The sequence below is a fragment of the Astyanax mexicanus genome, chromosome 14, assembly GCF_023375975.1.
Source record: "Astyanax mexicanus isolate ESR-SI-001 chromosome 14, AstMex3_surface, whole genome shotgun sequence".
In the NCBI taxonomy this organism is placed as follows: Eukaryota; Metazoa; Chordata; class Actinopteri; order Characiformes; family Acestrorhamphidae; genus Astyanax; species Astyanax mexicanus.
Window position 1 is genome coordinate 47069911 of NC_064421.1, and position 14923 is coordinate 47084833.

Below are 14923 nucleotides of genomic sequence, written 5' to 3' on the forward strand. Positions count from 1 at the left end.
TAATTTCTGACAATATTTATTTTTATAAAGGCAAGGGGCTAAAGGAATCAAAAGTCATGTAACCACTGAATCAAATCAAACAAATCCAGCATGTGAACACACCCTTTGTACCAGTGAACTCTGTCTCAGAGGACTTGTCATCACATCATTTATCAAAGAGCAGTTACGTTCCTCAAGTTCAGTTCAGTCTCAGCACTGCGCTGACCGAGCAGACAAGATAAGACCTGTAGACTCATCACTGACGCGGTCCTGACAGTGTAATGGGGCTCTAGACACAATGGAGAAAAATGTGATGTATGTGTGTGTATGTGTGTGAGTGTGTACCTCAGGGCTGGCCAGTGGGTCATCATAATCTTCTTCTTCTTCTTCTTCTAAGTCACTGAGGAGCTGATTTAATCTGTCTTTTTCTTTCTGAGTCAAAACTCCACTCCCCACATCACCTGCAAGCTGCATCAGATACAATCAAACATCACATTCATAGCTTATATTTTATATCTTATATTTTCTGGTCTACTTTCATACCTAAGGTGCACCTGATTATAAGGCGCAATATGGGACACTAGTAAGGAACAGGGGTGTCGCCATGTTTTCCTTCTAATCCAGCAGGTCTCACTGCTGTGTGTTAAAGGTGGTGAAGTGTTACTGAGTTACTAAGTTAAGTAAAGCTAAGCTAAGTAAACAAAACTGTAATTCCTAGGAAAGAAAACATTGTCTTTTAAAGTTAAACGAGTGCTGGATGTTAATCTATGCAGATTTCTCTCCTGAAAACTGTTTATTTAGGTGAGTAAAGTGCTTTAATTTATTTACAGTAAGCTTTCCCACTAAGGCTGGGTGCAGCAGCATTAGCATTAGCGGCTAACTGCTAGCACTAGCAGTGCTTAGTGCAAGTAAATGCCACCCAACAGAGCTACACTGAGGAACCCTGCGTGTTCTGGTAAGCCAGGGCACTATTAACTAGCAGTTCATCCCACATAGCTTGTTTTAAAATGGTAAATGCTCAGACTACAGTCTGATATACTCTAGCTTAGCGTGGTTAGCAGCTAATGCTAATGCTGCTCCAGTCTCAGTGCTGGAGATATAAACTAAAACTCTTGTATAACTCTGTACTTCAGTGGAGTGTCTTTACTGCTCCTTAATACCTGACTGATATAATTCATACATAAGGAGCACCAGATTATAAAAGTCATTGACGATTTTTGGGGAAATTAAAGGATTTTAAGTGCACCTTATAGAGCAAAAAAAAGGCTAATCGAATCGTTTTCTGTTCCAACACTTTAGGCCATGATTGTATGTACCTCAGGGTTGGCCAGTGGGTCATCATAAGCCTCCTCTTCTTCTTCTATGTCCTTGAGGAGCTCCTGTAAGCGCTCTTTCTCCCTCTGAGTCATACGCACTGCGTCACCTGCAAGCTACAACAGTTACACACAAACGTACATCATATTATCGTTAAAATGGACTCATACGTCTTCATCTTACTGAATCATCCAGTTCTGCAACGGAGCTTCAAGGGTTAATTTTCAAGATCAGCTATAATGCAAAAATATGCATTTTAATTGCTATTAAAAATGACCAGTGAACTTCCAAGGATTCTCTAAATATAATAGCTAATGCTGATCATGCTAATAAATAACCCTTTAATGATAATGCATGCCATAAATCGAAAAAAAAAATGCAATTTAAATAAAAACATCACATTAGTACGTAATTCTTACTTACCAGTCATATTACATATCACATTTTAGCTCAAACTGAATAATCTGGTTTGCAATTTAATATTTGGATGATTTCAATTCATTAGCACTGTGCAAATCATTAGACATATAGGTCGCTGTGCTCCTCCAATGAACGTCACATCGCTTTGCCAAACATTCACTTAGAGTTCCCCAATGGTGGAACAAACTACCTTCTACTACCAGATCAGGAGAATCTCTCACTATCTTTAATAAACTCCTGAAGACTGAGCTCTTCAAAGAGCACTTACTCTCCTAACACCTCTAACTAACTACCTTCTACTACCAGATCAGGAGGATCTCTCGCTATCTTTAATAAACTCCTGAAGACTGAGCTCTTCAAAGAGCTCTTACTCTCCTAACACCTCTAACTAACTACCTTCTACTACCAGATCAGGATAATCTCTCACTAACTTTAATAAACTCCTGAAGACTGAGCTCTTCAAAGAGCACTTACTCTCCTAACACCTCTAACTAACTACCTTCTACTACCAGATCAGGATAATCTCTCACTATCTTTAATAAACTCCTGAAGACAGAACTCTTCAAAGAGCACTTACTCTCCTAACACCTCTAACTAACTATCTTCTACTACCAGATCAGGATAATCTCTCACTAACTTTAATAAACTCCTGAAGACTGAGCTCTTCAAAGAGCACTTACTCTCCTAACACCTCTAACTAACTACCTTCTACTACCAGATCAGGATAATCTCTCACTATCTTTAATAAACTCCTGAAGACAGAACTCTTCAAAGAGCACTTACTCTCCTAACACCTCTAACTAACTACCTTCTACTACCAGATCAGGAGAATCTCTCACTATCTTTAATAAACTCCTGAAGACTGAGCTCTTCAAAGAGCTCTTACTCTCCTAACACCTCTAACACAGTAACTACTTCTAACCTCTTTCCCCTGCTCTACTCCTCTATCCCATTATTCCTTTTGACCTCCTTTAAGCCCTGTCTAAAGATGTTTTTACCTTTAACTTCTATTACTTTTGTACTTCACTATTGTAAGTCGCTTTTGGACAAAATTTATGAATTTAGGTTCATAAATTAGTTATTTGCACTCATTCTCACTCTCTCTTTCTTTTTTTTTAATTATTCCGAATACAGAAAGTGACCTGCTGTTCAGCCACCCACACAGTCTTCAAATGGACTTGAAGTCGACATACCTCGATGTTTGTTTGGATGAAATCTTGTCTGTGCTTGCTGTTGCCGTCTGTGGTCTCTCTGCTGTCTGTCTGCTTGTCTTGCCTCACCTTCCGACCCCCATCTAGAGAGCCTGAAGACTCAGCGTGACCTCCGACCTCTGTGTGGGGTCACAAGCATACAGGAGAGTGAAGTAGTAAAAACACTGCAATTCAGCAGACAGTCATATATACTTTAGGAAAAGTTACTTTCTGGAAAAGATGGAGGTCTTGTTGGTGGAAAATAAGAGATATAACTTAATAAAAAAAACAATGACTAATAGCCTAACTTTTAACTTAAAGTTGTTTTTCAGAATTTTTCTCCAAGCACTACTTTAGTTACTTAAACCCATGAACAGAGAATTGAGAAACTGAGAAACAGCATCAGATAAAACCAAGCATCTGGTAAACCTATAAACTTGGGACACAATAATCATTTACAGGGCAATAACTCCCTCTAGTGCACGATTAGCACAAGTGAATCAGGTCCTGAAATAAGACACAAAATAAGCTCAGATTTTAACCTGCTTTTACCTTTATTCTCCCGGCTCAGGGGGCATGATGCAGTGCTTTCATCTGGAACCTGGGTCCCAAACACAGGTACAAACTCCATCTCCTCACTGCAAGCTAAAGACAATATTATTGAGGGTCATGAAGCATCTTTCAGTAGATTTATTCTATATTATATCTACTTAAAATACATGTTTTGATCGTAATAATAATTATTTTCTATAATATTATTTTGTGTCTATAACTAACACAGGCTGGTATATGTACATGGACATATAATTGAATTTAATAATTTATTTATTATAATAATGGATGGATTAAAATGAATCACGTTAACACGTGTGATTAATCCAGAAACTTTAATGCAAGCTTTAATTTAGGGATGTAAAAACAGTAGCACTTATGCTAAGTTCAGCAGGTACGTAGATTTATGCTCAAATAAAAAATTTAAATGCCACTTAAAAATTAAAAATCTCTGGAATATAATCAAGAGGAAGATGGATGATCACAAACCATCAAACCACCAAACTGAACTGCTTGAATTTTTACACCAGGAGTAAAGCAGCATAAATTTATCCAAAAGCAGTGTGTAAGACTGGTGGAGGAGAACATGATGCCAAGATGCATGAAAAAAAAACTGTGATTAAAAACCAACCAGGTTTATTCCACCAAATATTGATTATTTCTGAACTCTTAAAACTTTATGAATATGAACTTGTTTTATTTGCATTATTTAAGGTCTGAAAGCTCTGTTTTTGTTATTTCAGCCATGTGTGTATTTTTATGTGGAATTTGGGAGAAATGTTGTCTGTAGTTTATAGAATAAATTAACAATGTTCATTTTACTGAAACATAAACCTATAAATAGCTAAATCAGATAAACTGATTCAGAATCTAAAGTGGTCTTTTTCTCTTAAATTCTGTTCATTATTGGGTCTAAATGTGTGTTACATTTTAGAGTGGCCTTTTACTGTGGCCAACTCAAGGTACACCTGTGTAATAATCACTGTGTCTAATCAGCATCTTGATATGCCACACCTGTGACTGGTGGATGGTTTATCTCAGCAAAGGAGAAGTGCTCACTAACACAGATTTACACCCAACTGTGGATTTAAATTTAGAGAAAAGGGCCTTTTGTGTGCATAGCATTTTATATTCATATTTTCATATTTTTGTTTAATATATATACTTTAAAGCAGTTTTGACTATAATAGGGTGTAATGGTGGCGACATTTATGAGGTCTGTACTTAACACAGAAAAAATGTTAATTCATTTTTAGTGATTATTCTTTTGATATTGCAAAACTGTCAATATGAAAGAAAAAGAGGCTAAAATAAAAAATATTAATAATAATGCATTACAAACTAACATTAATACACATTTAATCAAATTCTGGTAAAGTGTTCTCTAAGCATTACTTACAACTGCTGGACATTAGTGCCAAAAACGACCGTGTGTTTTCTACCTGGTCACTGCACTCTGCCTTCATTTCAGATTTAAGATCCTACAAAAAAAATTAAACATTAAAAAAGCATTACAGGTCAAATCAATAATCAGGGTGAAAGTGCACATACACTTTACAATAAGGCTCACAGACAACAGTAGTATTATAACTGTAATAAAAACATTATTCAATGAATAAGCCTCATCGATAAGTCTCAATGAATTATTATATATTTATTTAGTTAAGACATTAATATTAATAATTTCTACATTTTAATTGTAAGTGTTGTAAATAATAATGTATTAAGTTTAAATATTATACCAATATTATACCCTTAAATATGGTGCCATATCACCCACCCCTATTTATCACATCAGTGTTCTACTTTTTTCTGTTTTTAGCAAAAGTTTATATCTGTCCAGTATCATTTATTTTACTTTAATCCTGGATATATGGAGATATTTGGAGTTCATTATAATTATCATGATATTCTGGATCATTTACGTCTGTTACAAATCTGATAAAATGTATTTTTTATTATCTCAGTTAGGGGTGTGATATATCATATCATATGCAATAGTAAAATTAAATTTTCATTTTGTTGCAGTAGTGTATTCTTGGAATTTTTGTTTTAAATTGTGTTTTGTCATATCGCTAAGAATATCGTTATCTGTAAAATACCATGAAATATTGTGATATTATTTTATGGCCATATCGACCACCCCTACATTGTAGGTACTTTTAATTAAAGAATCCTTATTTCATGGATGGTTAAATGAAATCTAACTAAATGCTTCATCTATAAACATGTGTTTAAACTCAGTATTACCTGCAGTTCTTGCCAGAGTTTCTGATGAAGTTCCCTCCCTCGCTTTTTCACCTCTTCTTCATTGCGAATCGCCAGAGCCAGTCTTCTATCCAGTCTTTTCATTTTCTTAATGGCTTTCTGCAACTGGGTATCTTCAGTCTCTTCATCAGACACATCTGTAAAACATACGACTTCATAACATATTTGTAAACATTGATAAATAGCTTATACCAGTTCTTATAACATCATATAATACTATTTTAATTAAATAAATGAGACTGTATTGACATAACGTGTTAAATATCAAACAGATAACATTGTTGTTTTATTCTATAAACTACAGACGACATTTCTCTAATTCCTAATAAAAAAATTGTAATTTAAAGAATTTATGTAGAGAAAATGAGAAATGGCTGAAATAACAAAAAAGATGCAGAGCTTTCAGACCTCAAATAATGCAAAGAAAACAACAAGTTCATATTCATAAAGTTTTAAGAGTTCAGAAATAATCAATATTTGGTGGAATAACCCTGGTTGGTTTTGTCATGCATCTTGGCATCATGTTCTCCTCCACCAGTCTTACACACTGCTTTTGGATAACTTTATGCTGCTTTACTCCTGGTGCAGAAATTTAAGCAGTTCAGTTTGGTGGTTTGATGGCTTGTGATCATCCATCTTCCTCTTGATTATATTCCAGAGGTTTTCAATTTGGTAAAATCAAAGAAATTTATTATTTTTAAGCGGTTTCTTATTTTTTTTTCCACAGTATATTTCAAACACTGTACATACAACCCAATTACAACCCCACCAATTAATTCCTGGTTTTATCTTTTTATTGTTTTAGAAAATACAAATGTCACAAAAAGGGTCAGGGTGATCCACAGTTAATCACTTACCCTGACCGGGGGCTGAGTTTTCTGAAGGGCAGTCTAAATCCTCATCCTTCTCAATTCCACTGTCCTATAATAAAAGAAAAAATGTTCATTACGTGATTATTATTTTAAAAGAACAAATTTAAGGAGATTAATTCAGGGCTCTCACTGCCTGTGTTGATGGAGTTTCTGTGCTCAGAACCTCCAGAGACCCCGGGCTCTCCACACTCACTCTTCCCAGTTCAGAGAGAGATATGCTGGACACACGGCTGCCCGGTCGAGAGCGCTCACTGGAGGCTGGCCGAGAGATCTCCTCCAGACTGCCCTTAGTGATGTCCATGAAATAATCTCTACCTAAAATAACATCATCATAAAGCATGAGATTATAAACAGTAAAACAAATAAGCTGAGATGCACTATTGCATTAGAGCTGCATTATTACTTAATTATAAGCTTTCAAAAATGTTGCACTATATTTTCAAATAAAACTAGCACATCATTTTTAGTCATTTTTACAAAAAAGATGTTGCACTATATTTTCAAATAAAACTAGCACATAATTTTTTTGTCATTTTTACAAAAAATCTTTTAACATGCATTATTAATAACAAGCTTGCAAAGATGTTGCACTATATTTTTAACTAAAACTAGCATATTATTTATGATTATTTTTACTACAATTTTTACAAGGATGCAAACATATTGCATATATTTTGTCTAAATATATGAAATGTTACACTGTTGTATAGTAAGGCAGTATAGTCTTTTGGTGTGTATTGAATTATTTAACCTGCTTAAATCATGTTTATTTAGCTGTAAAACTAGTTTCTGCAGGTGATATGTGCACGCGACTACCGTAAAACACGGTTTAGACGCGCACAGTAATTTTCGGTGTAGATAGCGCGACCGAGCGTTTTCTAAGTGCAGATGACGTCACCGCGGGTTTAAACATGTTTTCTCTTCACTTTCATCCGCACTTATTTCCTCTGAGTTCAGAACTGCGGTCTTACCGTGAAAATGTGCTGAATATAATTCAGTAACTCGCGCTGCGCTGCTGTTACTGAAGGTCCGCTCAGATCCCGGGTTCCTGTTTGTAGCGATTTCGGTCTCCAAGGGCAACGGGCTCACAGCCGGGGTTGCCAGACTTTTCCCCAGAAATCCCGAGAAGCGCAACGAGACTACGGCTGCGTCCCAAATCCGCACCATACACTAAAAGGCCCAATCACATTTCTCTTTTATACCCCTACCCCTTGTTCTCGATCGTATGGAATACAAAAAATGACAAAAGTATGAATAAATGAACGCACTTAAAAATAATAGTACATTTGTCATGAAAAAGTACACACTTTTATTACGCATTTATTTATTTATGTATTTCTATATATTTATTTAGTGATTGATGTGTTTCTACCTTTATTTATTTATTTATTTATTTCTACATTTATTTATTTATATATTTCTGCATTTATTTAATTATTCATTTATTTGAAGTTGCAGTTAACCAATCCTGCTTTATCGCAGGTATAGGACCGCCTACCAAATTAACATACAAATGCAGTAATAGAGAAACGAATATGGTAATACGTAAATAAATACATGAAGAAATGTGAAAATAAATAAATGCAGAAATATACAATAATAAATGTAAAAAATAACCAATAAATAAATAAATGCAGAAATGCAGAAACACTCTAATGCAACAAAATGAAAATTACATTTTATTATCGCATACTATATGATATGGCACACCCCTAACTGAGATATTACAATATACAAGAACTTTATCAGATTTGTAACAGAAGCCAATGATCCAGAATGATGTCATTAAACTAATAATACATAATACTGGACAGATATAATCTGTATCTAGTAGATATATAATGGAAAATTAGAACAGTGTAAATTTGTCTTTTGCTAAAAACAGTAAAAAAGTAGAACCCTGATGTGATAATTAGGGGTGGGTAATATGGCACCATATTTTTAGGGTATAATATCGTTCATCATATTAAAAAATGTTGCCGATATTATTAAGTATGATTCGATATGGCACACCCCTACTGTCCATCACTGTCATCACAATCTTCACTAAAATGACAGTAATTCTAAGTTCAGGCTGCAGTTTTTATAAAGATAATAAACGCTGCCAGCAGGAAGCGCCATTGGACAAAACACTCCAGACTCCAATACATGATTTATCACTCATTATATATGAATACATCCCACACACATTTATAACGTTTTATACTGCTTATAAATAAAAAATGACTACAAAAATACTACGAAATAACGACAGATAAACAGTCGCAGTTATTTATTAAATGTATCCATATTTAGAATAATTCTTTAATAAAATAGAATAAATAAATTGAATAAAATAAATTTTTCTTTTTGTTTTACAAAACATCCCTAAACAGTAAAATAAACTTCATAAAAAGTAATGTCTCATCTGTTAACTATAGACATACAGTTTTTTTTTATTGAATCCATATTTAGAATAAATTTAATAAAATAAGATAAAACACAATAACTTTTTCACAGCAAAACAGCAACAAAAAAATAATATTAAACAAAAACAATGCCATTAATAAAGTTCTGTGGTTATCCTGTTCAGACCTTTTTTTCTAAGTTTTTTTTCTCCTCTTCCCCTTTTTTTGCCTGTTAGTTTATTTTATATATATCTCATTATCACTTTTCTTAGGGCAATCATGCTAAAGCAGCGGTGATTTAAACAATCAGCTGGTTATTACAATAAAAAAGTTAAAGTCAAAACTCTCACAAGGTGGAAATATATATAAAAAAAACATAATTTATGCCATAGAGGTTCAATTTAATTCAATTTCACTGGAATCCTGTTTTTATAATATTTATATTATATTGACCTTTTTATTTCACAAACCGTTCCTAAACAGTAAAACAAAATAAAATTAGTAAAACTAAGCAATAATTTTGCCTCCATGAATAACAGGTTAGTGCTACCATGCCCTAATGTCTGAATTACTGTTTGTTTTTCCAGTTTAGTGGGAGGGGCTAATCTGGTCTAAAACAGCTTTTATTAAAACAGGTTTGTTAAAGACAGGACTCTTTTTACGCTCTTTATCAGATCTTTTAGTTTTGCTTAATATGTTGGTTTGGCAAAGGACTTGTAAACATACACCCACTGATGATTTTTCTATCTAACTGTTTTGCATAATGGAACTTCTAAAGAACACAGCACTGACCTGCGCTGACCTGCGGGATATGAATGTGGAGTAGGGATGCACGATATATCATTTAAGCTTGCGCAATAGTCACATCGCAGAATGTGTGACGTCACCTAAGGCAATTAAATCAAACACATCATGCTGTAATGTCTGTCATCTGCTGGTGTTGATCCACTGTGTTTTATTATCAAGTCTAAAGTCGGTGCAGTTTTGTTTTCCCACAAAATCTTACAGCACTTCATGCTTCCCTCTGCTACTGACAACTTTTATGGAGATGCAGGTTTCATTTTCCAGCAGGACTTGGCACACTGCCCACACTGTCAAAAGGATCAATTGGCATTATAAAGTATTCTAATTTTCTAAGACAATAAAAGAAATAAACGCTTAAAATAGATCACTTTCTGTGTAATACATCTATATAATATATGAGTTTCACATTTTGAACTGAATTACTGAAATAAATAACTTTTCAATTATATGATATTAACCTTTTTAAAGATCTAGACAAAAAAACTCTGAAATACGACAATAATGATGAGCTTCTTTAATTTTACCAAATTGAAAACCTCTGGAATATAATCAAGAGAAAAATGAATGATCACAAGACATCAAACCAAACTGAACTGCTTGAATTTTTGCACCAGGAGTAAAGCAGCATAAAGTTATCCAAAAGCAGTGTGTAAGACTGGTGGAGAAGAACAGGATGCCAAGATGCATAAGAAAACTGTAATTAAAAACCAGGATTATTCCACCAAATATTGATTTATGAACTCTTAAAACTTTTAAAACTTTATGAATATGAACTTGTTTTTTTTTGTTTTGTTTTTTTTTTTTTTTTTTTTTTTTTGCATTGTTTGAGGTCTGAAAGCTCTGCATCTTTTCTCATTTTCTGCAAATAAATGTTGTAAATGACAGTATTTTTATTTGGAATTTGGGAGAAATGTTGTCTGTAGTTTATAGAATAAAACTGCAATGATCATTTTACTCAAACCTCAAACATAAACCTATAAATAGCAAAATCAGAGAAACTGATTCAGAAACTGAAGTACTATTATATATTTGACATGCTGTTAGTGTCATCTGTCAGTAAAATGCTGATAAAAAAAAACCCACTGCATGTCATTTCCATCTACGTGAGAGGAGTACTGGCTCAGTGATGCTGTGTAACTGTTCTGGTGCCCACTAATTTCAATATATGCAGCTTCACTGGAAAATGAATTTGCATCTGTTTGTAAAGTTACAGAATGAGCTGGAGGAGCAGAAGCAAGGGATTTGCATAGAGGAGCAAGGACTGTCAACACAATGGTGCCAGTGTACAATGTGTTCCTGTGTATTTACTCCTCTTTATCTTTATATCACTGTGTCTACACTTGTACATTTTATACTAAATAAAAAAAAAGAATTACAGTATTTCACTCAATTTATTTCTTTCTGCACTAGTGAATTTAAGCCTGTGCACTATACGCACTTATCAGGCAATGATGATAAGTGATGTGATGAAACTTTGTGTATTGCTCATCTGTAGTCAAATGATGCTAATGCCCCTAATCAATCAATAAACTGTCTGAGCCTTTTTTAACCCTAAGAACCCTACGGACGGATTTTCTGTCCAAAATCACACCTTGTGTTCTCAGTTTAATTACTCAAGAATCCCTTCACACATAAAAATAATCCATATATGGTTAGAAAGGGCTGAACTTACTTCCTTAAAAATAGTGATCAAATCCCAGTGCGAAAAACAGTGAGAAAAACACCTAAAAAAGTGAGAAATGTGAAATGTTTTAAAGTGGGAAATGTTTTAGCTAACGTTAGCTAGGTTAGCTAATGATAACTATTTTATTTCAGTGGGGAATGTTTTAGCTAACGTTAGCTAGGTTAGCTAATGTTAACTACTTTATTTCAGTGATGAAGGTTTAAGCTAACGTTAGCTAGGTTAGCTAATGATAACTACTTTATTTCAGTGGGGATTGTTTTAGCTAATGTTAGCTAGGTTAGCTAATGTTAACTACTTTATTTCAGTGAGAAATGTTTTAGCTAACGTTAGCTAGGTTAGCTAATGTTAACTACTTTATTTCAGTCTGAAATGTTGTAGCTAACGTTAGCTAGGTTAGCTAATGTTAACTACTTTATTTCAGTCTGAAATGTTGTAGCTAACGTTAGCTAGGTTAGCTAATGTTAACTACTTTATTTCAGTGATGAATGTTTTAGCTAATGTTAGCTAGGTTAGCTAACGTTAACTATTTTATTTTAGTGGGGAATGTTTTAGCTAACATTAGCTAGGTTAGTTAATGTTAACTACTTTATTTGAGGAATGTTTTAGCTAACGTTAGCTAGGTTAGCTAATGTTAATTACTTTATTTCAGTGATGAATGTTTTAGCTAACATTAGCTAGGTTAGTTAATGTTAACTACTTTATTTGAGGAATGTTTTAGCTAACGTTAGCTAGGTTAGCTAATGTTAATTACTTTATTTCAGTGATGAATGTTTTAGCTAACGTTAGCTAGGTTAGCTAATGTTAACTACTTTATTTCAGTGGGGAATGTTTTAGCTAACGTTAGCTAGGTTAGCTAACGTTAACTACTTTATTTCAGTCTGAAATGTTGTAGCTAACGTTAGCTAGGTTAGCTAACGTTAACTACTTTATTTCAGTGATGAATGTTTTAGCTAATGTTAGCTAGGTTAGCTAACGTTAACTATTTTATTTTAGTGGGGAATGTTTTAGCTAACATTAGCTAGGTTAGTTAATGTTAACTACTTTATTTGAGGAATGTTTTAGCTAACGTTAGCTAGGTTAGCTAATGTTAATTACTTTATTTCAGTGATGAATGTTTTAGCTAACGTTAGCTAGGTTAGCTAATGTTAACTACTTTATTTCAGTGGGGAATGTTTTAGCTAACGTTAGCTAGGTTAGCTAATGTTAATTACTTTATTTCAGTGATGAATGTTTTAGCTAATGTTAGCTAGGTTAGCTAATGTTAACTACTTTATTTCAGTGGGGAATGTTTTAGCTAACGTTAGCTAGGTTAGCTAATGTTAATTACTTTATTTCAGTGATGAATGTTTTAGCTAATGTTAGCTAGGTTAGCTAATGTTAACTACTTTATTTTAGTGGGGAATATTTTAGCTAACGTTAGCTAAGAGACACCATGTCTCTCGGTACATATTTAAATGATATTTTAAACCAAATAATATCAGTAAATGACTGAAAAGTGTCCACAGAAAAAGTGTGAAACTACCTGCTTTACTCAAGCTAAAGCTAAGTATGGTGTGCGCACTACTTTATATATATATATTTTTTATTTTACTTTCCCATTTTTACTAAGTAGTTATTTTGCTCTAAATATTTTATTTATTTAGACTAAAAAGTTTACCTTTTTGTAGACGTTTTCTTTGTGTGTCCTGACTGATTAAAATAATTAAAGGCATAGGCTGCTCTGAGTGTCAGGTTTTTAGTATCTACATGTATCCTAGAGGTGTGATTATTGATTATCAAGAAAAATAACTCCGGCTGATGCTGTTTCTCCATGTATTTTATCAAAGTAATAATTAATAAGCCATCTAATGAACTATATATTATCAATATTCTTAAGCGTTCAACTCATAAACACTCTAGTCTAACCATTTTTGGAAAGATATCTTAGGTGTGAATATATTTAAAGTCTATACATTCAAAAATAAAAAAAAAATAAACAAAAAAAAAAAACAGGCGCTTGGTAAAATTTTGACCAAAACATGATCAGTTGCAGGAAAATATAATGATTCTGCTTCCTTTTACATTTTAAATGATTATATTTTTGAGCAGCCGTATGTCTTCTGGAGTAAAAGAGATCAGGGCATGTGTCTGTCTGATATAATTACTGTGCTATAACACCTAAAAAAGAGGAACTGACCAAACCCGAGAAAAAAACACCCCAAAAACAGCCTAAAGTTCAAAAGGTTAAAGCCATTCTCTTATACTGTAAAGCTATTAATACACTCATACTGTAAATCACTCTCAATAAATTATCTCAAAGATGTTGCAACATCCATATCCGGTGCTTCAATCATATCCAGTAATTCATTTTCAGATTCAGGGATATTTGACTATAACATGTACACAGAACAGGATGTACCGGGGACTTTCTACAACATCTCTGATTCCTTATTTGGGCATTATGTCAACTCCAAAAAAGCCAACAACTCTTTAAAAGTCTATAACAGAGTTGTGGTCACGCTGGGGAAAGTACACCTGTGTGATAAAAAATATGGAAATCTGTCAAATTTGCAAAGTCATTCAACACACAACACCAATACATATCTATATATACTATATATTTCATTCAAGAGTGGAGACTTTTAGTTTTTTAAGGAAAAGTAAAGAATGAATCATAACCGTCCTATTATATTATGGGTACATTTAGTACAATTTAATATATCTTATCAGTTTTTACAACATAAAAGTAATTTTCAGTCCATATGTTTGTTATGATTGCAAAATCGTTTATACATTCAAAAAGACAAGGCATGTAACATTAACTTGGGTAACAATTTTAATTATTATATAATAACTGACGTTTTGGCAGGATAATATTGACAAGTAAAAAGGAGGGATAAATTACTTGTCAGGTGGTCATATGCAGAGTCAATATCAATTTAATAGTTCTTTCTTTTTTTTCAATATTTACTCTGAACACATTATTACAAACATAGAGGAATTTGTTTAAAAAAAATACATTTCAAACAGTTGTCTCTGATGAAAAATCAAAATCGTTTGCAAATCCATGTCAACAACATACCACCAAATATATAACAGAAATTTAAATGTGTTTAAGCTGTGAATATATGATTTGTCTCTACTCTTAAGCTAAAATATATGTTTTCAAAAAGTAAACTGACCTGTGAGTCACGCTGTTGTCTGAAACTACAGACAACATTTCTCCCAAATTCCACATAAAAATATTGTCATTTAAAGCATTTATTTGCTGTAAATGAGAAATGGCTGAAATAACAAAAAAGATGCAGAGCTTTCAGACCTCAAATAATGCAAAGAAAACAAGTTCATATTCATAAAGATTTAAAAGTTTTAAGAGTTCAGAAATCAATATTTGGTGGAATAACCCTGGTTTTTAATCACAGTTTTTTTTTCATGCATCTTGGCATCATGTTCTCCTCCACCAGTCTTACACAC

General features: G+C 33.3%; 1 protein-coding gene across 3 annotated transcripts in view; it reads right to left on the reverse strand.

Moving 5' to 3' along the window:
- Positions 1-7660, reverse strand: part of fsip1 (fibrous sheath interacting protein 1) — a 67200-nt gene extending 59540 nt beyond the window's left edge. For all 3 annotated transcript variants that reach the window (XM_022672592.2, XM_022672590.2, XM_022672591.2), the window contains exons 1-9: positions 7567-7660; positions 6726-6910; positions 6581-6644; positions 5706-5860; positions 4855-4936; positions 3456-3548; positions 2907-3043; positions 1296-1409; positions 325-447 (exon numbers count right to left, since the gene is read on the reverse strand). In XM_022672592.2, coding sequence (XP_022528313.2) covers positions 325-447; positions 1296-1409; positions 2907-3043; positions 3456-3548; positions 4855-4936; positions 5706-5860; positions 6581-6644; positions 6726-6896 — 939 coding nt within the window. In that variant the 5' untranslated portion in view covers positions 6897-6910; positions 7567-7660. The remainder of the gene's footprint in view (positions 1-324; positions 448-1295; positions 1410-2906; positions 3044-3455; positions 3549-4854; positions 4937-5705; positions 5861-6580; positions 6645-6725; positions 6911-7566) is intronic.
- Between the last annotated feature and the right edge of the window lie 7263 nt (positions 7661-14923).